This window comes from Entelurus aequoreus, linkage group LG18, assembly GCF_033978785.1.
Source record: "Entelurus aequoreus isolate RoL-2023_Sb linkage group LG18, RoL_Eaeq_v1.1, whole genome shotgun sequence".
Classification (NCBI taxonomy): Eukaryota; Metazoa; Chordata; class Actinopteri; order Syngnathiformes; family Syngnathidae; genus Entelurus; species Entelurus aequoreus.
In genome coordinates, this window is record NC_084748.1 from 16,129,676 (window position 1) to 16,156,818 (window position 27,143).

General features: G+C 39.2%; 1 protein-coding gene across 2 annotated transcripts in view; it reads left to right on the forward strand.

Annotated features, from left to right (window-relative positions):
• Positions 1-21,795, forward strand: part of fam193a (family with sequence similarity 193 member A) — a 46,456-nt gene extending 24,661 nt beyond the window's left edge. Inside the window, exons 14-23 of one of the 2 annotated variants that reach the window (XM_062026614.1) lie at positions 1,427-1,546; positions 1,648-1,929; positions 2,047-2,278; positions 5,994-6,341; positions 6,777-7,062; positions 7,142-7,328; positions 10,560-10,799; positions 10,871-11,738; positions 16,939-17,020; positions 20,949-21,795. In XM_062026614.1, the coding sequence (XP_061882598.1) occupies positions 1,427-1,546; positions 1,648-1,929; positions 2,047-2,278; positions 5,994-6,341; positions 6,777-7,062; positions 7,142-7,328; positions 10,560-10,799; positions 10,871-11,738; positions 16,939-17,020; positions 20,949-21,042 (2,739 nt within the window). In that variant the 3' untranslated portion in view covers positions 21,043-21,795. The remainder of the gene's footprint in view (positions 1-1,426; positions 1,547-1,647; positions 1,930-2,046; positions 2,279-5,993; positions 6,342-6,776; positions 7,063-7,141; positions 7,329-10,559; positions 10,800-10,870; positions 11,739-16,938; positions 17,021-20,948) is intronic. The other variant, XM_062026615.1, reaches the window with a different exon arrangement.
• Positions 21,796-27,143: the final 5,348 nt, after the last annotated feature.

Consider the following 27,143-nt stretch of genomic DNA (forward strand, 5'->3'; position numbering starts at 1 on the left):
TAGATCCATGAAAGAAAGAAGAAAGTGAATGAATGATAACTGAATAAATTTACATATGCATAAAAATTTGTTTTCTTTTTGTATAGTTTTTTTATTGAATTAAGTAACGTTTATGACAACCTTTTTCCAAAACACAATATAGAATGTGAGATATAACAGGATAATGCACACATTTATCATTTGTTTTCAAAACGCTTACAAAAAAGTGGGACCCCAAAAACATACTGTGGGACCCCATTTTTATGACTTGATGGGGTCCCTGGGACTGATGGAGTATTGGTGCGTGCGAAACAACAGCAGGCGGCTGTGGCCTGCGGGCCGGTTCTAATAATAATCAAATATCCCGGGGTCCATAGATAATTAACTTGCGGGCCGGATGTGGCCCGCGGGCCTTGACTTTGACACCCCTGCAGTACTGTATATCAAACAAACATAATGATGGATCAATTTCCATATAATAACAAGCCAAAACAACGACACAGTGCTGTCCTGTATGTGCTGCTCTGCCAACACATGCACACACAGAGAAATCCCATCAGTGCCCTCGCAAGCGATCAGAAATCACAAAAATTCTTACCTTTAACGACCATACTGCTACAATAATAAACATTTAAAAAAGTCAAGACCACTTACATTAACATACGGCACAGGAGGATCGGATGAGAAAGAAGCAGACAGAAGGGGGAGAACAGAGGGGGCAGGGCGAGAAGCTGTATGTGCTGTTGGAAAAGGCGCCGCTGAACAAGAGGCAGCTCTTTTCCTTTGGCATCTTTTTCCAGAAAAGTCTGGTCTCGTCACAATTTAAACATGTTGTGGTATGAAGTCGATTCTTCCATACTTGCGAGCGCCATTAATGTACTCCTCGCAAATAGTCTTTTTTTAAAACTCCACAGCAATTCTCTCCTCCTTTCCACAATGGTCTATTGTCTTTTTGGAACGCATATTGAGTTGGCAAAATGGACAAAACTTGTCAGAAGACAGAAAAACACAGAGAAGGCGCACACTGAAGTGCTGAGAAGTGACTAGTAGTGTACAGTACTGCGCAGCAAGTGACGTGGAGGGCTCCGCCTTTCCAAAAATGCTGCACCTTGCGGCAAAAAATGGCTGCAGAAGTGATACAAAATAAATTAATTAAGCGTTTGTACACAGATAAATTGTTTGCACACAAAGGGTTATTTGGCTGCATCTAAAAGTTCCTAAATCAAAAAGCAAATGAGGGTCTTATAAATCGAAGTTCCGCTGTGTAAGGCCAGGTCAGAGGCGGTAGGGATCATGAAAACAAGTGAAGATGATAGATTTTCATAAAGAGGCTTTAGGTGCACACATTAGTATTGAACACCATTAAGAAATCATAATAAAGGACTTTATTGTGATTAAGGGTAAATAAATGTTCCTTCGTGCGCCATGCACCTTTTTTCTGCCACAGTCTCCTCGCGTTAGTAGCAGCAGTAGCTCGTCAGAGGGTGACGATGAGGAGGGCAGACCGCAGGGGGAGCTTTCTTCTAGAAAGATGAATAGTCCGCCACCTTCTTACAACCACCAGCAGGTACCGTTTGCCAAACTTCCATCTTTGTTTTTTTTTTGTATTGCACCAAATACGTTTGACATCCCCCCCCCCAAAAAAAAAATCTGTGTCGACTCTTAAAGGTCCAGCAAGTCCAGCATGCCTGCGAGTGCCATGTGTGCAACCAGGACCCCACCGCCTGCGCCTTGGGGCCCGCCGCTTGCCTGCCCTCCAGCCGACTCCACTCTGCGCCGTCCCCCGCCGTCGGGCACCAGTTCTTCGTAGACAACAAAACGCCCCCCGCACACCCGGCCCTCCACCTCTATCCGCACATCCACGGCCACCTGCCGCTTCACAACTTCTCCCGGCCCCTGCTGCACCCGACGCTCTACCCCCCTAGCTCCTCCCCTCTCACGCACAGCAAGGTGAGGATGGTTACCCGCACATCGTGGATGTCAGCCACCTTGTGTTAAAATGTGTGTATTTTCTCTGTAGTCACATCCTACTAACAGTTTGCTCTCTGAATCTTCTTCCTTTCTAAGCCCTTGCCTACAAACCCCACAACAAACCATTCGGCGGCCAAGCAGCCGGCTTTCAGTCCCACGCTACCCGAGCACGTCTACCAGAACTGCTTCAATGGCGGAGGCGAGGCCGGTAGTGCGGGCGACTGGAACAGCTCGCTGCAGTGCCTCTCGCTCAAGTTTGAGAACCTCTGGGACGCGGCCGTGATGAAGAGCTGGAATCCATCTATGCTGCTGCCCGAGTCGTTGCCAGGTGAACCATTTCTCAAATGAACAAAACAAAACAAAAAATTATTGAATTTTTTTTTTTTTTATATAAATATTTTTTTTATTTATGGCAAATGCTGCTGCCTGATTGGTGGTTGTCGTCTATGGCAGGGTTTCTTAACCTTTTTAACACTAAAGTTAAGTTAAGTTAAAGTACCAATGACTGTCACACACACACTAGGTGTGGTGAAATTTGTCCTCTGCATTTGACCCATCCCCTTGATCACCCCTTGGGAGGTGAGAGGAGCAGTGGGCAGCAGCGGTGCGACGCCCGGGAATCATTTTTGGTGATTTAACCCCCAATTCCAACCCTTGATGCTGAGTGCCAAGCAGGGAGGTAATGGGTCCCGTTTTTATAGTCTTTGGTATGACTCGGCCGGGGTTTGAACTCACAACCTACCGATCTCAGGGCGGACACTCTAACCACTAGGCCACTGAGTAGTTTTATACTGCAGAGGGGCCTGGGACCCACCCAAATATAAACACTAAATGTTTATCATATTCAATAATTATATCTACCGTAATTTCCGGACTATAAGCCGCACCTGACTATAAGCCGCACCAGCTAAATTTAGGGGAAAATACAGATTGCTCCATATATAAGCCGCACCCGACTGTAAGCCGCAGGGTTTTGATGTGTAATTACTTTAGTATATAGGGGTTCCTGCTACCACGGAGGGGATTGTCGGGACAGAGATGACTGTTTGGGAACGCAAAGCGTCCCATTTATTAACAATAAATCTTTCAATCATTCAATCAAACTTTCACATCTTTGACATGGCGAACAGCATTCATGCAGAGTACAAATAATACAACGGTGCAAAGTAATACAAAGTGCTCGCCTGTACGTTATCAAAATAACCAGCCTACCGGTATATGAAAAGTCAGTCTTTAATCATTGTGTCATCGTCTTCCTCCTGCGTACTAAAACCAACGCAATCCTCTTCGTCGGTGTCGGAGAAGAACAGGCCGTAAATAAGCCGCACCCTTGTATAAGCCGCAGGGACCAGAACGAGGGGAAAAAGTAGCGGCTTATAGTCCGGAAATTACGGTAATCTACTTACAGTTTACAACCTTGTCAAATGATATGAAACAAACTATTTATTTAACACATAAACTTTAGGCTTATGTTAAACTGATTGGAAAAATTAGTACTAACCAAATATACTGCATAAGAAAGGACTCATAAGTACCGTATTTTTCGGAGTATAAGTCGCTCCGGAGTATAAGTCGCACCGGCCGAAAATGCATAATAAAGAAGGAAAAAAAACATATATAAGTCGCACTGGAGTATAAGTCACATTTTTGGGGGAAATTTATTTGATAAAACCCAACACCAAGAATAGACATTTGAAAGGCAATTTAAAATAAATAAATAATAGTGAACAACAGGCTGAATAAATGTACGTTATATGACGCATAAATAACCAACTGAGAACGTGCCTGGTATTTAAATAACTATAACATATAGACATGCGTTTACCAAACAATCGGACACTCCTAATCGCTAAATCCGATGAAATCTTATACGTCTAGTCTCTTACGTGAATGAGCTAAATAATATTATTTTATATTTTACGGTAATGTGTTAATAATTTCACACATAAGTTGCTCCTGAGTATAAGTCGCACCCCCGGCCAAACTATGAAAAAAACTGCCACTTATAGTCCGAAAAATACGGTGACTGACGAAAAATAAATGCACATGCAATTAAGTTGTGCTAACATAAGCTAAATTGATGAGTATGTTTCCTAACCAAACTGTCAATAAAATTAAAGTACAAATGAAAATACAGCTTCACTACTTTAGTCATAATTATTCCATCCATCCATCTTCTTCCGCTTATCCGAGGTCAGGTCGCGGGGGCAGCAGCTTAAACAGGGAAGCCCAGACTTCCCTTTCCCCAGCCACTCCGTCCAGCTCCTCCCGGGGGATCCCGAGGCGTTCCCAGGCCAGCCGGGAGACATAGTCTTCCCAACGTGTCCTGGGTCTTCCCCGTGGCCTCCTACCGGTCGGACGTGCCCTAAACACCTCCCTAGGGAGGCGTTCGGGTGGCATCCTGACCAGATGCCCGAACCACCTCATCTGGCTCCTCTCTTTAGTCATAATTATTGCTCATAAGAAACTGTAACTTCAGCTCCAGACTTCTTATGTTTGTTTAAGATTGTCATTACTGCAACAAGTGGTGGAAAAGTGTACCGTAGCAGCCCATATGGACCATAGCCGAGAAACAGATTTTTTGGCGGCTTTTTAGGGAGTGCTCGCGGCCCTAAAGATGTTGAGAAACACTGGTCTACGACACTACAGTCACGTGACAAGATGAGGCCACACCCAAGGTGTTACTCTCCTACTCCTGAACTGCTGCACACAAAAGACTGAACCCTTTTGCAAAGCAGACTGTGTTACTTTCCCAAAAAGTACACCACACTGTGGCGATGCCATTAAACCCCAACATTTGATCGTCATATATCGGATAGGCTTGACACAGTTCAATGCAATCTACAGAATGCCTGCTGTAACTTAAGGGTGTTTAGCCGAATCACGAGGACATTTGGTACACACCTGACAAGCGTACTTGTGTAAAACTAGAAAAAAACACGGCGGCCAGTAAACCTAACTACAGTGGAACCTCGATTTACGAACTTAATTAGTTCTTGAACAGGGTTCGTAAATTGAAAAGTTGTATAGTAAAGCATCGGTTTCTATAAGAAACAATGTAAACATTAATGGTTTGCAGCTTCGACAAAAGTCCATATTTTAGTGAAGGTTTGTACACGTCAAACACAATATAAAGTGCTATACAGTACTGTATATCAAACAAACATATTTAATTTAATTACATTTAAAAACAAGCCAAAACAACAAGCTGAACTGTGACGTATTCGCTGCTCTGCCAACACACGCACACTCAAACAGGAGTCATATTGGTGACTTCCCCAAACGATCAGAAAACACAAAAATCCTTAACTTTGACAACCATATTGCTACAATGATAAACATTTTAAAAAAGTAACTTTAACATTAACGAAGGAGGAGCTGAAGAGAGCGAACCAGACGCGAAGGAGAGAATGTGGGGATCGGGAGGAGGGTCCGGGCATGTGGCTTGAAAGAGGCTCTACTTGCATTACTCTACTGTGAAAAGTCTGCTTCGATGATTCTTCCATACTTGTGAGCGTAATTAATGTATTCCTCGTTTTTTTAACTCCCTCTTTAACTCCCTCTTCTTTCCATGCTGGTCTGTTGTTAGCAAAATGGTCAGCTTGTCAAAAGGGGGAAAAAACACAAAAGGCACACAGGCTGAGGAGTGTCCTGTGCAGCAAATGACCTGGAGGGCTTTGCCTCCGCTTTGCCCTGCGTTTTGCCTGCAGGCAGGACACGAAATGAATGACTGAATGAAGCGTTTGTACACAGAGACATGGTACGCACACAGGCATATTTGGCTGCAACTAAAAGGTCGTAAATTGAAAAGTTTGCAAATAGAGGGGTTCATAAATCGAGGTTCCACTGTGTCGGTAAGTCTTTTAGCATTTGTCTTATGATATTTGAGGATATCCGTATACATATATGCTAGCATGTCTACAAAGCATGTTTAACACAGGGGGCGCCACAAATGTATTTTACATTCATGTGAGAAAAGTAGAAGACAAAATATTTTTGAAGAAATGTCACACCTGATTACTGTACGTGTGTCCCCTCCGCAGGTGACATGCTCGGGCCGCCCCTCGCCGACGTCCCGCTTCCCCCGACGCCTGCCGGCCCGCCGGCTGACCACCCCTCGCTACCCAGCCCGGCGCCCCCTTCCTCGTCCTCGTCGCCCTACTTGTCGTTGTCCTCCTCGTCCTCGTGCTCCTCCTCGGGCGCCAAGGAACAGAAGAAGAGCGGCGCCAAGAAGAAGTGTCTCTACAACTTCCAAGATGCCTTCATGGAGACCAACCGGGTGGCCATGGCGACCTCGGCGTCCATGTCGTCCGTGTCCTGCACTGCCACCACTGTCCAGTCAAGTAATAACCTACCTATCCACCTTGCACCTAAAAGTCCCAACTCTTTAGGTAATCTAGCAAGGCTCACTAAAAGAAGTCTAAAGCTGTTTTTTTGTGCGAACAATAACAGGATGTGTCAAACCTTCAAGCCACCACATGTTTTTTTTTTGTCATATTAAGCCTGAAGGTGGTTGCCTGACATTTCAGGGTTGCTGTTGGTCGGCTGTTGCTAGGCGACCGACTGTCAACTCTTCATGTCAAAACCCAGTAACCCTTCACACATATTAACATGTTACTTCCCCCGCATGGCACTTTTGTCAGAGTACAGTACTAAATCTTGGACACGTCACGGTTTAGCCTTTCAGTACCACTTGGAAAGTAGTCGTCAAAACTCTGCTGACTAATATCTTTCTAGAAATGTCTCTCACTTTGGCAAGAAGTGGAACCTTTCCACTTGTTTAACTATGTGTTAAGAATGCTAATGTGTCCTAATGTATCACCCAGATGACGTGTTTCACTGCTTGAGTAAAGAGGACCACCGGCAGGCCTCGCCAGTCGGCGCCCAAAACACCGCCACAGCGCTGAGTTCCCTCCCGCCACTTTCCGGCCCTTCCCTACTTCCAGCGCCCGCAGCTCACCTCCCCGCCATGGGTCCACAGTCCTTTCCCAAAATAGCCGCCCCGGCCCCGGACCGGGGAGAGGCCCACCAGGGTCTGTGCCTCCCCCCGGCCGAGCCCTCCATCTCCTCCTCGGCAGACTGTCCGCTCAGTGCCCCGCCCAGTGTCTGCAGGTTGGTCCGCCTGGCACTCTTGGATCATAGTATGCATGATTAATTTCTGTGGAACCAACATTCTTCTATGCCCCTTTAGTGATCCTGAGTGCGAAGGCCACCGCTGCGAGGGGAGCAGGGCGTACGAGCACCCGCCGTACGACGGAGAGGAGAGCCAGGACGAGGACAGCTGCTCGGAACACAGCTCCTCCACGTCCACGTCCACCAACCAGAAGGAAGGAAAATACTGTGACTGCTGCTACTGCGAGTTCTTCGGGCATGGCGGGGTAAGACAGAACATCACGGTTTCCCCTACATGTAATGATCGTGGCCAGCCGCCACAGCAAAATAAAAGCCGCCCCACCTTAACAATGTTTTGGGTTTTTTACGCAAAAACTCATTTTAAGGGGAACTACGCTTTTTTTGTTTTCTATCATTCACAGTCCTTAGGTAAGACAAGATTACAAATGTTGGTCTTTTTTATGCATTCTAAATCGTAAATAAGTGCTAGCAAAAGTCAGCTAACAACGTAGCCCATAGGAGTCGCTCTACTCCGCCTATAAGCACTCTAAAAACATCCAAAAACCTCATCGTTTTATATACATACTGTAAGTGTATTTGTAATGTACCGTATTTTTCGGAGTATAAGTCGCTCCGGCCGAAAATGCATTATAAAGAAGGAAAAAAACATATATAAGTCGCACTGGAGTATAAGTCGCATTTTTGGGGGGAATTTATTTGATTAAACCCAACACCAAGAATAGACATTTGAAAGGCAATTTAAAATAAATAAAGAATAGTGAACAACAGGCTGAATAAGTGTACGTTATATGAGGCATAAATAACCAACTGAGAACGTGCCTGGTATGTTAACGTAACATATTATGGTAAGAGTCATTCAAATAACTATAACATATAGAACATGCTATACGTTTACCAAACAATCTGTCACTCCTAATCGCTAAATCCCATGAAATCTTATACGTCTAGTCTCTTACGTGAATGAGCTAAATAATGTTATTTGATATTTTCCGGTAATGTGTTAATAATTTCACACATAAGTCGCACCCCCGGCCAAACTATGAAAAAAACTGAGACTTATAGTCCGAAAAATACGGTTGTAACATTCATAATAACATGTAATATTTTGCATATTTTGCTCATATATCACATGTCAACAACATTACTGATCATGACAGACTTCATGAGAGCCAACAACGATTACTTTGGCCCAAATGATGATCAAGAACCTCACATTTTCTAGATTTTAATATAAGGAGGATCAGCTAACTGTTTTAGAAGATGTGTGCTAAACAGATCGCGCTTTAGTAAAACACTAAGCATCATGTAGCAGTATTGCTAAGTGCCCAACAAGGTATACAAGCTATAAACATAATAAAACCATCACTTACTGTACAATGTCTGCTGTCATTGGGATGCCGACTGATGGAATGATCATATAATCCTGTTAAGATAAAGTAATTAATCATAATCCTCACACAGGTTTAAAAAAAATAATTAAAAGACGGGGTGCAAACGAGCGTCTTTCCGTGTCATCTCCGGGTATAAATTGAATGTCAAAGTTGACCAACATCCTGGTTAATGTCCCCATCCTTCTACTATCCAGTTGAGTGGCAGGATATATAATCTAGGATTAACTTTCACCAACTCAGAGGCCATGGAGCAGCAGCAACTCAGTATGTCAATACTTTAGCTCTGTGATCACGGCACCGCTAAAAATAGTTTGTCTGTCTTAGCTCTTATAATAACAATAGTGCTAATACTTGGTTAATATTTAGGTAAGGAGATGTAAATTAAGTATTGTTGGTGGTTTTTGGAAGGCTTTATGGGCGGAATAGTGTACTCCCAAATTAGTATGCATAAAAAAACGAAATACAAGTGGAATTGTGAATCATGGGCAAAATTCCCCAAAAAGTGCCGTTCCCCTTTTGTGTAGTTAATTGTTTAAGCACAACATAATTGTATGTAAATTCATTTATTAACATTGTTTTTTTATTTATATTTTATTTTGTTTTGCAGTGCATTTGCTTTGTACTTATTTTTCTAATCAACCTGACCTACGCCTTGATAATAATATTTCTGCTTAACACATGGTTTTATATCATTTTACAAAGTTGCAAACTGTAATCATGTTAGATATAATTATGAAGAGTAAGATTACTAATTTAGCGTTAGTATTTAAGCGGGCCCCTCTGTAGTGGAAAAGTAGGGCCCCAAGGTCAAAAAGATTAAGAGCCCCTGACATACACGCAGTACAAAGGTCAACACTTGGCACCATCAGAAAAAAGCTTAGGACTAGAGATGTCCGATAATATTGGCCTGATGATATTATCGTCCGATAAATGCTTTAAAATGTAATATCGGAAATTATCGGTATCGGTTTAAACCTCCCGATTTTCCCGGGAGACTCCCGCATTTCAGTGCCCCTCCCGAAAATCTCCGGGGGCAACCATTTCCGATTTCCACCCGGACAACATTATTGGGGGCGTGCGTTAAAAGCACTGCCTTTAGCGTCCTCTACAACCTGTCGTCATGTCCGCTTTTCTTCCATACAAACAGCGTGCAAATAATATATATGATACATATATATATATAATATATGCGGCTTTTACATATGCGGCTTTTACACACATGAGTGAATGCAAGGCATACTTGATCAACAGCCATACAGGTCACACTGAGGGTGACCGTATAAACAACTTAAACACTGTTACAAATATGCGCCACACTCTGAACCCACACCAAACAAGAATGACAAACACATTTCGGGAGAACATCCGCACCGTAACACAACATAAACACAACAGAACAAATACCCAGAACCCCTTTCAGCACTAACTCTTCCGGGACGCTACAATATTTACCCACATATGCGGTCCTCTCCAAGGTTTCTCATAGTCATTCACCGACGTCCCACTGGGGTGAGTTTTTCCTTGCCCGTATGTGGGCTCTGTACCGAGGATGTCGTTGTGGCTTGTACAGCCCTTTGAGACACTTGTGATTTAGGGCTATATAAATAAACATTGATTGATATACGCACCCCCCAACCGCCCACCTAATACATATGGCAGTGCCATGTTGGGACTTTTTTCCATAACTGGAGTTGAAGTTGTACTCTTCTTTTGGAAAACCTTGTTTTTGATTGATTGATTGAAACTTGTATTAGTAGATTGCACAGTACAGTACATATTCCGTACAATTGACCACTAAATGGTAACACCTGAATAAGTTTTTCAACTTGTTTAAGTCGGGGTCCACGTTAATCAATTCATGGTAAAGTTACATTGTTTAATGCATCCAGCGGGGCATCACAACAAAATTAGGCATAATAATGTGTTAATTCCACGACTGTATATATCTGTATCGGTTGATATCGGAATCGGTAATTAAGAGTTGGACAATATCAGAATATCGGATATCGGCAAAAAAGCCATTATCGGACATCTCTACTTCGGACTGTTCTCTTGATGGTTTTCCACCATTTTTTTTAACCCCAGCCTCCGGCGGCTCCGACGAGTCGAAACTATGCAGAGATGCGGGAGAAGCTGCGCTTGCGCCTGACAAAGCGCAAGGAGGAGCAACCAAAGCGGGAGGAGCAGCAGCCTGTGCTGGAGCGGGACAATGGCGTGGAGGACCACCGGCGAGTGGAGGACCTGCTGCAGTTCATCAACAGCGCCGACAACAAACCCGTCACCAGTTCCAAAGCGGCCAAACGGGCGAGGCATAAACAAAAGAAGGTAACAGTCACCTTTTTGGATTTCTAACCGCTGGGTCACGATGTTAAAAGTGTGTGTCTGTGTGTTTTAAGATGGAGGAGAAGGCACGTCTGGAGGCCGAGGCCCGTGACCGAGAGGAGCTCGTGCTGCAAGAGGAGCAGCGGCGGCGGCAGGAAGAGGAAGAGGCGGCGCTTCAGCAGGAACTCCTGAGGCTGCAGCAGCTACAACAACACTGCGCTACCAAGAAGAAAAAGAAAGACAAAGCCAAGGAGAACACGGCGCCCCCTCAGAACAACCCACAGCCCCTCAAGCAGACAGCCCAGAACGTCCTCGACCATCTTCAGAACGTAAAGTCGCAGCTGCTCCAAAACCTCATCTGCCTGCCGGACCAGAGGGATGCCAGGTTTGAGCACAGCCCGAAACGCAGCAGCGAGAGAGGCTTCTGCGCTCAGGCCAACAACGCGGCCAACCTCCACCACCACAACGCCGACATCAACAACAAAGTCAAGGCCAAGCAGGCGGCGAAAGTCATCACGTGCGAGCCCCCGTTTAAGAAGGACCAGGAATTACCCAAGAGCTCAGAGACGACGGCCAAGCTAGCCAACGGCGTCGCCTCCAGCGGAACAGCGGACACCAAAACACCGCACACCAGGCCCGTCGAGGCGCCCGCTCATCCGCCTCCTACCCCTGCAACAACCATCACGGAAGCGCGCAGAGAGGAAAGGAACAACAGAAGTGCCAGCGGGAAGAGGCAGCAGCAAGCGATGACGCACACCAAGGAAGAGCGGAGAAGTCCGCCCGTGTCCAACTCCTCGCCGTCACCTCCCCCTCCTAACCCCACCTCCCACTCTGAACAGACGGAGCAGAACGGTAAACCTCCCAGCGCCGAGTCCCCACAACCCAAAGGCAAAGCAAAGAAGAACAAGAAGAAGAAGGGGGAGAAGATGAACACCTCTATAGGTTGGTATCCCACCATGACGCTCTTGACAACATCAGATATGTCACTGAGACACCTTTTGTACATTTAGAGATGCTAAACGCAATTCAATAGAGCTCATTTCATGCTAAGCTGATTGAACAAAACATTCACAACTTTGTAATCTCAGGGCATTCAGTAGATTGCAACTGGACTGTTTGATTTGTCCTGGAAGCCTCTCATCCAAGTAGGCTTAATCAGTTCATGCTTATAGGAATTTGTCTACGACAAAGTTCATTAACCGATTTTTCCGACTAATCGTTGCACCCCTAATGGCAGGCGCATTCACAGACATCACAAGTCCGAACAGCAACTCAGGACGCAAGCAGGTTGTTACATTATGCCAGGGCTGTCCAAACTTTTTCCACTGAGGGCTTCACACTGAAAAATTTTGACATTTTTTATTTTCAAAACCAATACAATATATACCGGTAGATTATTTTAACCTTTAGGGCTCGGGGACCCGTAAGGGTCTCAGTCCAATAAAAATTTTTTAAAAATCATATACTTTTTTAAAATTGAACTCTTAAATATCTTAATCAACTTCAGGTCTGTCGATATATATATATTTGTTTATGTTTTATGCCGTTTTTTTTATGGCAAACACCCAAGGTGCACTATTTTTCCCCCCAAAACATTTCAAATTGGAATATTTGATGTGAAGTTATTGGAGCCTTCAATAATTCAAGTCACCATTGATTTTTATTTGTTATTTTTTGGGCAACGATCGTTTAAAAAAAAAAATTTAAAAAAATTGAATCCCACTAAAATTCTTGGTGTTCCAAAAGGGGCCCACTCCATCCATCCATTTTCTACCGCTTGTCCCTCAGGGGGGATATACCTGATGGTATATCAGGTGATATATATAAATATGTATGTATATGTGTGTATATATGTGTGTGTGTGTATATATATATATATATATATATATATATATATATATATATATATATATATATATATATATATATATATATATATATATATATATATACAAGCCGCAGGGTTTTGATGTGTAATTACCGTAGTATATAGGGGTTCCTGCTACCACGGAGGGGATTGTCGGGACAGAGATGACTGTTTGGGAACGCAAAGCGTCCCATTTATTAACAATAAATCTTTCAATCATTCAATCAAACTTTCACATCTTTGACATGGCGAACAGCATTCGTGCAGAGTACAAATAATACAACGGTGCAAAGTAATACAAAGTGCTCGCCTGTACGTTATCAAAATAACCAGCCTTTAATCATTGTGTCATCGTCTTCCTCCTGCGTACTAAAACCACCGAAATCCTCTTCGTCGGTGTCGGAGAAGAACAGGCCGTAAATAAGCCGCACCCTTGTATAAGCCGCAGGGACCAGAACGAGGGGAAAAAGTAGCGGCTTATAGTCCGGAAATTACGGTATATATACTTTCAATGCTTTAGTCTCTAGATCAACTTCAAATCTATTGTTTTTTAAATGGGTTTTTTTTGTTTGTTTTATGGCCTTTTTCTCAAAGAAAACTTTATTTTTCTATGGCATACACAGAAAATAAGCAATTTTTTCTCAAAAAAAAAAAAAAAGTAGAATATTTGACATGAAGTATTTAGAGCCTTGATTTGGTCAATAAGTCATACCATTGATTTCCTTTTTTTATTTTTTAGCAATGGCAGCTTTGTGTTATTAGTCATCATTGCAACTTTTTCTCATTACATTTCACCTGTTTGCTTTATATTCCACTCTTTTTTTAGAGCGTTCCGATCGTTAAAAAATTAGCTGCAGGCCGCATTTAGGACACCCCTGGTCACCACTCAACAGCACACGGCAGATATTTGAAGTTTTTTCAAAAAAGTAATGCAACAATCACTTTCCCCTGTAACTAATTACATTTATGAAGGACTAATTCCGATAAAAATTCAGTTACCTTTGTTGAAGGTATTTTTTCGGAATGGGAGTCTTGAACTCGTGATTCAATTTGATTCCGATTCTTCTGTTGATGATTAGATTCTTGGTTCAAACCGATTCTTGCAATACTATTTGGTGTATAAATAATACAACTTTTTCAAAACAGGTTGCAGGTTAAAAAAATCTATTTTGGCGGCTGGCGTATGACTTATTCGTGCAACAGCTGAACTAAAAAATGTATTTTGAAAAATCGATTCTTGAAAACTTTGGATTGATTCGGAACCCTAACCATAAAAAAAATAAATACAAAAAAGTTCAAAAATTTTACTTTTATTAATTTGTTCAAAACTGATTTTAGGTAAAACAAATAAATCAGTGTCAAATGTAATTATCTGTATTTTATTAGTACAATATGCAGAGCCAATAAACATTAAAAAAGCTGCACTTTGGAATCACTCTGTAGTTTGTCCTTAAATAACCTCCATAGTTTCAATCTGATTAGCTGTGAAGAGTTTGAAGCAATGCTATGACATCATTGTTTATCTATCAATAATCTCACCTATTGATCTCGCGGGGGGGAAAAAGTCACAATTTGAGCAACCGATAAAATGATAGACGCTCAGATAGATCTTGTGGCTTACCCCAAGTGTCTGTTTTGGGACCAAAACTATTTAATCTGTATATAAAGGACATCAGTAAAAGCACAAAAGACCTTAAGTTAATACTATTCGCAGATGACATCACTGCATTCTGCACAGGGGGAAACACACAGGAAGTCCTCAAGACGGTGCGGGTACAAATGAATAAACTAAAGAAATGTTTGAATGAAAACAGATTATCCTTCAATGTAAGGAAAACTAAAATAATGCTATTTGGAAAAGGTAAGGAAAATAGTCAAACACAAATAGAAATAGATAGTGGACACATTGCGACAGGGCAAGAAAAATCATTTTTAGGAGGTATAATAGATAATAAAGTGAGCTGGAAACCATGTATCAAGCACATAAAACAAAGTGACGAGAAATATTGCAATATTGAAATGAGGCAAAAATAACTTCTGAATCAAAAGTCACTCCATACTGTGTACTGTTCATTGGTGTTACCATACCTGAGTTACTGTGTGGAGATATAGGTACATATATAGTACACTTTGCTCGCTAACAGTACCTCAGAAAAGAACAGTCAGAATAATACCTAAGGCTGGGTACAGAGAACATACAGTGCATCTGAAACGTATTCACAACGCTTCACTTTTCCAAAATGGAACAAATTCATTTTTGGGGCCTCTAAATTCTACCCCATAATGACAAGTTTTTAAGAGCATGACACACCTATCTTTGGCCAGTACCACCCATTCCTCTTTGTAGCACCTCTCAAGCTCCATCAGGTTAGATGGGAAGCATTGATACACAGCCATTTATGGATCTCTCCAGAGATCCATAAATTTGATTCAAGTCTGGACTCTGGCTGGGCCACTCAGACATTTCCAGAGTTGTCTTAAAGCCATTCTTTTGATATAACATGGCTGTGTGCTTAAGGCTGCTGTCCTGCTGAAAGATGAACCATCAAGAGCGCTCTGGAGCAGGTTTTCATCCGGTATGTCTCTGCATTCATCTTTCCCTCTATCTTGACTATTCTCCTAGTTCCTGAATTGGAAACCATCCCCAAAGCATGATGCTGCCACCGCCATGCTTCACTGTAGGGATGGTATTGGCCTGGTAATGAGCGGTGCCTGGTTTCCTCCAAACATGGTGCCTGGCAGTCACGCCGAAGAGTTCAAACCTTGTCTCATCAGACCAGAGAATTTAGTTTTTCATGGTCTGAGAGGTTTCCGTCTGGCCACTACACCCTACCATACAGGCCTGATTGGTGGATTGCTGCAGAGATGGTTGTCCTTCTGGAAGGTTCTCCTCTCTCCACAGAGGAATGCTGTAGCTCCGACAGTGTGACCATCGGGTTCTTGACGTCCCTGACTAGGGCCCTAATGCCCCGACCGCTCAGTTTACACAACCAGCCAGCTCTAGGAAGAGTCCCGGTTGTTCCACTCTTCTTCCATTTATGGATGATGGAGGCCACTGTGCTCATTGGGACCTTCAAGGCAGCAGATATTTTTCTGTACCCTTCCCCAGATTTGTGCTTTGAGACGATCCTGTCTCGACGGTCTACCGACAATTCCTTCCACTTCATTCTTGGGTTGTGCTCTGACATGCACTGTCAAGTGTGGGACCTTACATATGGACAGGTGTGTGCCTTTTCAAATCATGTTCAATCAAATGAATTTACCACAGGTGGGCTCCAATTAGGCTGTAGGAATATCTCAAGGATGCTCGGTTGAAAAAGGATGCACCTGTGCTCACTTTTGAGCTTCATGGCAAAGGCTGTGTGTTTTTTATTTTTAATGCATTTGCAAAAATGTCTGAAACTTTCCGGATGCACTGTACAAATCCATTCTAAAATATTGAAACTAACCGATTTTGTACCTTTTCAAACTGCAAAAATCATGTGTACAAAGCAAATAACAAAAATGGACAATGGTACTTCTCAACAAAAGATCAATACAATTTTAGGAATGTTATATACAGGCACAACTTTGAATGCATTTACTGTGTGAGTATGTGGGATTACACTATAGATTGGATTAAATGAAACAATGTGCTAATATGAGCCAGTTTAGGAAACCGTACAAACAGATGGTGTTTACAAATAATTCAAAAGAGCGGTTGAAGTAAAGTGTTTGCTATCATATACTCATTATGGGACTGGGGTAGAATAAGAACACCTGCTTTATACCACTGAACTCTTTGAATGATGTATTTATCTCTCTATTCTGTCTGGTCAAGACAGACAGCCACACCACAAAGCCTGGGTTCTGTCCAAGGTTTCCCTCCGTTGCCAAGGGCTTGTTCATGTGGGGTTCAGTTGTTTTTTTTATTATTTTTGTGCTACAGATGATGATACAGAGGTGAGACCAGACTAGCGGTTGGTTAATCAGTGGAGGAAAATGTGTTCTAGTTGTGACATTTTAACATGCTTCAAATAAAATTTAATAGAAATGTCGTTATTATAACGTTAGTGTTACAAATATTTAGTAGTTTTATCCTCTTCTTGTTAATGAGCTTCTATAGACGTGCTGAACGGGGAGCGACGCTACACTAAAGCCCTTTGGACTTTCCAAACCGGACCTAGCTCAATTCTACTTCCTCAAACGGCTCGAGGCATTTTATTGAGCGCCCAATAAATATAAATTGTCACAATTTTCCATGCAATTAAAAAAAAGTTGACGCTTGTGTTTTAGATGACGTGTTCCTACCCAAAGACATCGATCTGGATAGCACTGAAATGGACGAGACGGAACGCGAAGTGGAATATTTCAAAAGGTACGTTGAAAATTGTCATTTTTCTGTCAAGCGTCATATCCTGCACGTCTTAAAGCACACTTTCTTTGATTTGATGTATGAGGAATAGTGATCTTCTTTGACAAAACATGGGCACTGAAGTCGTACTGCATCTTAAAGGTCCCCTATTATGCAAAAGTCACTTTTTTTTTTTTTAGGGTGATCATCATCTTCACTTGTTTGCTCCATCTTGGAGAGAAGAGATGCTCTAATGCTCGCTTTTGCAGGCTTTTTCATGACGACATGAAAGAAAAACATCTTTCTCGTGGATATTTGTAAAACAAATCAGGCTTCGCTACACATCTCAGTTACAGACTACAGGGTTTTGAGTTTGATCAGTTAGTTTTTCCACATGCTAACCTAGTGTGACATTGCTGTCAAAATGCGAGTGTAATGTTAGCGCTGTGGGCCGCCCCTAAGCAAAACAAAATTCGGCGGTTATCAAAGTGCACTTATCAATCACGGTTTTTCCGTCATTTTGATTTAAAACGATAAGACTTTTGGGAGCTCTACCGGGATTATCATAATTATGGTTTATTGTTCCACCCCTCAAGTACACAATAGAACTGTCATAGACAAACACAGCTCATTAGCATTAAAGCTATGTACACACCAAACACCATATTCCCAGCAGAGTTTACTAAAAGCTCTTTTTTAACTGTCTAAATGTCAGCATCAAGGCAAGAACGCTTCCCATACACTATTTTGGGACATGTCAGACTTATTTCAAATGGTTAAAAAAAATTATGTAATATGGGACTTTTAAGCACGTTAGTTTTCGTGGCATCTGGTTTACTTGTTTGTTTGTTTTTTTAGGTACAATTGTATTTGTAAACTCTAGAGCAGGGATGTCCAAACCTTTTTCTCCGAGGGCTGCATAATGAAAAGTCAAAGTATACGGGGGCAATTTTGATATTTTATTTTGTAAAAAACAAAAATGCTGAAAACACATTTATTACATGTAGACAGAAAATGTAGTGTCATTTTTGTGTTATAGGTGACAACGTGTACTATCATTAGTTACTACAGGGGTGTCCAGAGTGCGGCCACTTGCGGACCAAAGCTCGAGTTTCATTGGCCCGCAACATAATGGCGGAAAAAACAACAGGAAAAATGTAGGAAAAAAGAGCAAAAATATGCAATGTAATGAGAAAATATCTGAAATTTTGATAATGATAAACAATTTGTCACTTATAACACAAGGCTGATGCTAACTTTTGATGTGTGTTGCATGGTTGTAGCATTTTTTTTACAAAAGAAAAAAATATTAAAATGTCCCCCACATACTTTTTGTAATAATTTGTACTAATTTTATATTTGGTATGAATTTTTCAGCTTTTTTTGTTTTTTTTGGTGGCACAACAAAACTCGAGCTGCAGGCATAGTTATGAAAAAAATATCAGAATGTCCCCAAAGACTTTTTGTATTCGTTTGTAAAAATATTATATTTTCTATACATTTTTCAGGTTTTTTTATTTATTTTGTGGACCAACAAAATTTGAGCTGTGGTCTTAATTATAAAAAAGTATATATCAAAATGTCCCCACTTTTTTTGTATTAATTTGTATTTATTTTATATGATTTCATTTTATTTTTTACTTTTTTTGTGAGCCAACAAAACTCGAGCTGCGTGCATAATTATAAAAAAAATATATCAAAATGTCACCACATGCTTTTTGTATTAATTGTATATTTGGTATGAATTTGTAAATGTTTTTATTTTTTTTTGTTGGCCAACAAAACTCAATTTTGGGCATAATTGTTTAAAAATATACATCAAAATGTCACCACATACCTTTTGTATTAATTTTATATTTTGTATGAGTTTTTCAGCTTTTTTGTTGTGGGCCAACAAAACTCAAGCTGTGGGCATAGTTATGAACAACGTTTTTGAATTCATTTGTACAAATGTAATATTTTGTATTAATTTTTCCAAATTTTTTATTTTGTGACCAGCACAATTCAAGCTGTGGTCATAATAATACAAAAATATATCAAAATGTCCCCACATTGTTTTTGTATGTATTTGTATTTATTTTATATGAATTTTAAAAAAATTTGGGGGGGCCAACAAAACGCGAGCTTCAGGCTTCATTATAAAAATAAAAATATCCCCAGATACTTTTTTAAATAATTTTTTTTAAATGAATTTTTCAGGTTTTTTTTTTTTCTTTTTTTGTGAGCCAAGCTGCGGTCCTAATTATAAATGGCCCCCGTGCCACACTACTTTTATATTTTGTATGAGTTTTGCAGCTTTTTTTTTATTTTTTTGTGGCACAACAAAGCTCGAGCTGCGGGCATAGTTATGAAAAACATATCAGAATGCCCCCAAATATTTTTTATATTCGTTTGTAAAAAATATTATTTTTTGTATACATTTTTCAGTTTTTTTTTTAATTTTGTGGACCAAAAAAATTTGAGCTGTGGTCTTAATTATATAAAGTATATATCAAAATGTCCTCACTTTTTTTGTATTAATTTGTATTTATTTTATATAATTTTATTTTATTTTTTACTTTTTTTGTGAGCCAACAAAACTCAAGCTGCGTGCATAATTATTAAAAAAAAATAAAATCAAAATGTCACTACATGCTTTTTGTATTAATTGTATATTTGGTATGAATTCGTAAAAAAAAAAAAAAAAAATTGTGGGCCAACAAAACTCGATTTGTGGGATTAATTGTTTAAAAATATTTATAAAAATGTCCCCACATACCTTTTGTATTAATTTTATATTTTGTATGAATTTTTCTGCTTTTTTGTTGTTTTGGGCCAACAAAACTCCAGCTGTGGGCATAGTTATGAAAACAAATATCAGAATGTCCCCCCCAAAATTTTTGAATTCATTTGTACAAATGTAATATTTAGTATTAATTTTTCCAAATTTTTTATTTTGTGACCAGCAAAATTCGAGCTGCGGTCATGATAATAAAAAGAATATATCAAAATGTCCCCACATTGTTTTTATATGTATTTGTATTTATTTTATATGATTTTTTTTTCAATTGAGGGGGTCCAACAAAACTCGAGCTTCGGGCATCATTATAAAAAAAATCGAAATCAAAATATCCCTAGATACTTTTTGTATTAATTTATTTTTTATGAATTTTTCATGTTTTTTTTTCTTCTTTTTTTTGTGGGCCAAGCTGCGTTCCTAATTATAAATGGCCCCCGTGCCGCACTACTTTTATATTTTGTATGAATTTTTCAGCTTTTTATTTTTATTTTTATTTTATTTTTTTGTGGCACATCAAAACACGAGCTGCGGGCATAGTTATGAAAAAAATATATCAGAATGTCCCCAAATACTTTTTGTATTTGTTTGTAAAAATTATTACATACTTCCTATACATTTTTCAGGTTTTCTTTAAATTTTGTGGACCAACAAAATTTGAGCTGTGGTCTTGATTATAAAAAAAGTATATATCAAAATGTCCCCACTTTTTTGTATTAATTTGCAGTTATTTTATATGATTTTATTTATTTTTTTACTTTTTTTGTAACTTTTTTTTTTTATTATTATAAAAAAAAAAAATCTAAATGTCACCACATGCTTTTTGTATTAATTTAATATTTGGTATGAATTTTTTTAGTTGTTTTTATATGTATTTGTATTTATATAATATGAATTTTAACACATTTTTGGGGGGCCAACAAAACTCGAGCTTCGGGCATCATTATAAAAAAATATATATATATAAATCAAAATATCCCTAGATACTTTTTGTATTAATTAATTTTTTATGAATTTTTCAGGGTTTTTTCTCTTTTTTTGTGTGGGCCAAGCTGTGGTCCTAATTATAAATGGCCCCCGTGCTGCACTTTGGATATCCCTGCTGTAGAAAAACCAGGAAAGGAAGTCTGCATAGAGAGTTACTAACATGTGACGTTGACGTCTTGGTGTGCGCAGGTTCTGCTTGGACTCTGCGCGGCAAACGCGTCAGCGGCTGTCCATCAACTGGTCCAACTTTAGTCTGAAGAAGGCCACCTATGCTGCGCACTGAGGTCGCCGAGCCAAGACGCGCGTGTGCACACATGAAAACGGGCGCCTGGGCGTTCCTTTTTCCCGCACCGACCCCTCCCCCCCCCAAACCGCCAACCCGACTGTTCGCTCCCGCTGTGCCCGAATCACACCCGACGCTGCCTTGCTTCGTTTTCCTCGCCGCGCGGCTCCGACGGGACCCGTACGGACCTGCTGAACTAAGAACACAAAACGGGAAGAATTGGAAAAAAAAATGCCACTGTTGAATAAAATGTCCTGGCGTGCTTGTGATGTTTTAGTCGGCCATTTCTTTTTGACTGAACAAGCCATGGTCTGAAATGATTAAAGCGAGAGAGAAAAATGACAAATCTATAATTATTATTAATTAAAAGTTGTATTTGACATATTGTGGCTTATTATCCCGTCACTTCTCAGCACGTCAACATTCACTTTGACAAAAAGGTGCTTAGTCAGCTGATCTCCACCCCTTGACCCCCTTTGTATCTCACAGGAGGAGGAAAAATACTTGACGATGTTCTTTTTATTGTTTCTGTTTAAGAAAATGTACCAGATACCTTTTTTTTTTTTTTTTTTTTTTTTTGACGTTGCGTAGCCAGCTTGTTTGAGAAGACTTCAAGAATGAAAGAAGAAGAGAGTACTCACTATCAATGGGTCATAGAGTGTGTGATGTATTAACACTGAAGCTACTTTTAACATATTGTTAAGTAATATTGAATCATGTCTTTCTTTTTGAAAGATGGAATACAGTAGTATGGCAGGAGCACGTCTTCTTGTGTCCAGTCTTATTTCCTACACACCGCGCCTCCAATTTTATTCAAATTGTGGTTTGGCAGCAAATGTTGCCGTGGATCATTTTATGTATTTTATTTCACATTTTTTTAATTCATTACAAAAAAAACAGTATGTTAAATAATTACCAAAAAATTATTCATTAAAAATGTAATACATTTGAATTAACAATGATTTTTTGGGGGGGAAATAATTGGGTAAAAAATACAGGAAATTAAAATGTATTTACAGAACACAAAAATAAAATAATTCCAAATAAAATTCATCCATCCATCCATTTTCTACCACTTGTCCCAAATAAAATAATTTAAGTAATAAAAACAATGGGCCAATTGTCTATTTTTGCATAACTAAAATTGTGAATGTTGTCTATCTTTTTTTTTTCTTTTTTTTTTTAGTCTATCTGTATTGGCCATGCGATGAGGTGGCGACTTGTCCAGGGTGTACCCTGCCTTCCGCCCGAATGCAACTGAAATAGACTCCAGCACCCCCCGCCACCCCAAAAAGGGACAATCGGTAGAAAATGGATGGATGGATGGAAAATTGCATGATTTTTTTTTTTTTTTTTTTTTTTACAAAGAGTACTTAATGCTAACATTCCTGATATCACATTAAAATGAGCAAAACAATCAGTTTGTTTTCACATAACAAAAAAATTGCATCAAATAATGCAGTACTTATTTAAGATACATTACATTTAAAACAAAAGTGCCCATTTCCACACAAAATAAAAAAAACAGTACCATGAAAGTTTGATATTTTGCATTAAAATCAAGGTGAAATTTGTGAGGAAATGGTTAAAACAGTTCAAATTAAGTACAGTTTTATTTTTAAACAAATTATTTTGAATTACTGTAATTTATATATATATTTAAAAAAAAAAAAATTAAATATAGATATTTTGAGGTAATTACTGTGTTGCTGCTGCTATACATTTGCATGCAGAAGGTGCTGGAATGAGTGACGGCCGTTTTTGTTTCATTTGTGTAATACGAAAAGTTGCTGACGCAGATTTTGTTGTACAGTTGAGTTTCCGGTGGCGCCATTGAAAGGGAAAGTTGATGATCTGATGAAATCAAGGCCAGTCCCTGGCTGGCTGCCGACAATGAGGTCATGTAGATAAAGAGGATGCACTTCTTTGGCTCAGGCGGACGTCTCACTACTGCGTCTTTACTTTGTCCATTCACACCCACCTCCGACCTGCACATGTCATGAACACCTGTTTGTCCATTCACTGACACACAAAATGCAAACACACATGTCCATAGCGCTGTCATCGCATACTCGTACATATTTCTATCTATTCATTTTTCCTCATTATGTTTGTCCATTCAGACACGTGTCCATTCACACGTTATGTCATCCATCGGTCCGTTTACAACCACATATATTGTGCGCATTTGTCTATCCATTCACATATATACATATTGTAATCATCGTTGTTCGTTTACATTCTCACACAATGTAAGCGTGTGTCCATTCTCATACACACACGATGCAAACACTTGCCCACATACATACAATACGTACTTTATATAACCTGCCTGTCTGTTCACATACATAACGCAAACAACTGTCTATCTAATCACACATACATACAGTGTAAATATTGTATGTCAGTCCAGTCACATATACAATATGCAAACATCGATCAGTCCATTTACAACCACATATATTGTGCGCATTTGTCTATCCATTCACATATATATACGTATTGTAATCATCGTTGTTCGTTTGTAATCATAGTTGTTCGTTTACAACTACATATAATGTGCGCATTAGTCTATCCATTCACATATATACATATTGTAATCATCGTTGTTCGTTAACATTCACACATAATGTAAGCGTGTGTCCATTCTCATACACACACGATGCAAACACTTGCCCACATACATACTGCATATAACCTGCCTGTCTGTTCACATACATAACACAAACAACTGTCTATCCAATCACAAATACATATAATGTAAATACTGTATGTCAGTCCAGTCACATATAAATTATGCAAACATCTATCAGTCCATTTACAGCCACATACAATGTGCGCATTTGTCTATCCATTCACATATATACGTATTGTAATCATCGTTGTTCGTTTGTAATCATAGTTGTTCGTTTACAACTACATATAATGTGCGCATTAGTCTATCCATTCACATATATACATATTGTAATCACCGTTGTTCGTTTACATTCACACATAATGTAAGCGTGTGTCCATTCTCATACACACACGATGCAAACACTTGCCCACATACATACAATACATACTGCATATAACCTGCCTGTCTGTTCACATACATAACACAAACAACTGTCTATCCAATCACAAATACATATCATGTAAATACTGTATGTCAGTCCAGTCACATATAAATTATGCAAACATCTATCAGTCCATTTACAGCCACATATAATGTGCACATTTGTCTATCCATTCACATATATATGTATTGTAATCATAGTTGTTCGTTTGTAATCATAGTTGTTCGTTTACAACTACATATAATGTGCGCATTTGTCTATCCATTCACATATATACATATTGTAAACATCGTTGTTCGTTTACATTCACACATAATGTAAGCGTGTGTCCATTCTCATACACACACGATGCAAACACTTGCCCACATACATACAATACATACTGCATATAACCTGCCTGTCTGTTCACATACATAACACAAACAACTGTCTATCCAATCACAAATACATATAATGTAAATACTGTATGTCAGTCCAGTCACATATAAATTATGCAAACATCTATCAGTCCATTTACAGCCACATATAATGTGCGCATTTGTCTATCCATTCACATATATATGTATTGTAATCATAGTTGTTCGTTTGTAATCATAGTTGTTTGTTTACAACTACATATAATGTGCGCATTTGTCTATCCATTCACATATATACATATTGTAATCATCGTTGTTCGTTTACATTCACACATAATGTAAGCGTGTGTCCATTCTCATACACACACGATGCAAACACTTGCCCACATACATACAATACATACTGCATATAACCTGCCTGTCTGTTCACATACATAACACAAACAACTGTCTATCCAATCACAAATACATATAATGTAAATACTGTATGTCAGTCCAGTCACATATAAATTATGCAAACATCTATCAGTCCATTTACAGCCACATATAATGTGCGCATTTGTCTATCCATTCACATATATATGTATTGTAATCATAGTTGTTCGTTTGTAATCATAGTTGTTCGTTTACAACTACATATAATGTGCGCATTAGTCTATCCATTCACATATATACATATTGTAATCATCGTTGTTCGTTTACATTCACACATAATGTAAGCGTGTGTCCATTCTCATACACACACGATGCAAACACTTGCCCACATACATACAATACATACTGCATATAACCTGCCTGTCTGTTCACATACATAACACAAACAACTGTCTATCCAATCACAAATACATATAATGTAAATACTGTATGTCAGTCCAGTCACATATAAATTATGCAAACATCTATCAGTCCATTTACAGCCACATACAATGTGCGCATTTGTCTATCCATTCACATGTATACATATTGTAATCATTGTTGTTCGTTTACATTCACACATAATGTAAGCGTGTGTCCATTCTCATACACACATGATGCTAACACTTGCCCGTGTACATACAATACATACTGTATATAACCTGCCTGTCTGTTCACATAAATAACACAAACAACTGTCTATCCAACCACAACCAAACGTAATGTATTTGTTCATCCTTTCACAAATCGTTAGTGTATTTGGTTTGTCCACTCAAATACATAATAATAATGTAAACATGTACTTTCCGTCACACACAATGCAAACATTTGTCCGTTTAGGTACGTACATAGCCTGTATGTATGTTCACATACACGCATAATGTTTAAATGTATGTGAATAGATTTACATTTGTCCATTCACATACACAAACATACATACTGTATCCGCCTCTCCATTCTCTCACCCACACACATACTGAGTAGCCGTCTGTATGTTAGAATTAGGCACACAATCTGTCGGTCCATTCCCGTACAGGAATGTGATGTATATGTGATCATACATAATGCAAACAACTGTCTATCCAATCATATATTCATACAGTGTAAATATTGTATGTCAGTCCAGTCACATATAAATTAAGAAAACATCTATCAGTCCATTTACAACCACATATAACGTGCGCATTTGTCTATCCATTCACATATATACATATTGTAATCATCGTTGTTCGTTTACATTCACACATAATGTAAGCGTGTGTCCATTCTCATACACACACGATGCAAACACTTGCCCACATACATACAATACATACTGCTTATAACCTGCCTTGTCTGTTCACATACATAACGCAAACAACTGTCTATCCAATCACATATACATACAATGTAAATATTGTATGTCAGTCCAGTCACATATAAATTATGCAAACATCTATCAGTCCATTTACAACCACATATAATGTGCGCATTTGTCTATCCATTCACATATATACATATTGTAACCATCGTTGTTCGTTAACATTCACACATAATGTAAGCGTGTGTCCATTCTCATACACACACGATGCAAACACTTGCCCACATACATACAATACGTACTGTATATAACCTGCCTGTCTGTTCACATACATAACACAAACAACTGTCTATCCAATCACATATACATACAATGTAAATATTGTATGTCAGTCCAGTCACATATAAACTATGCAAACATCTATCAGTCCACTTACAACCACATATAATGTGCGCATTTGTCTATCCATTCACATATATACATATTGCAATCATCGTTGTTCGTTTACAACTACATATAATGTCCGCATTTGTCTATCCATTCACATATATACATATTGTAATCATCGTTGTTCGTTTAAATTCACACGTAATGTAAGCGTGTGTCCATTCTCATACACACACTATGCCTGTTTACATACAATACGTGCTGTGTATAACCTGCCTGTCTGTTCACATACATAACGCAAACAACTGTCCATCCAATCACATATACATACAATGTAAATATTGTATGTCAGTCCAGTCACATATAAATTATGCAAACATCTATCAGTCCACTTACAACCACATATAATGTGCGCATTTGTCTATCCATTCACATATATACATATTGTAATCATAGTTGTTCGTTTACAACTACATATAATGTCCGCATTTGTCTATCCATTCACATATATACATATTATAATCATCGTTGTTCGTTTAAATTCACACATAATGTAAGTGTGTGTCCATTCTCATACACACACTA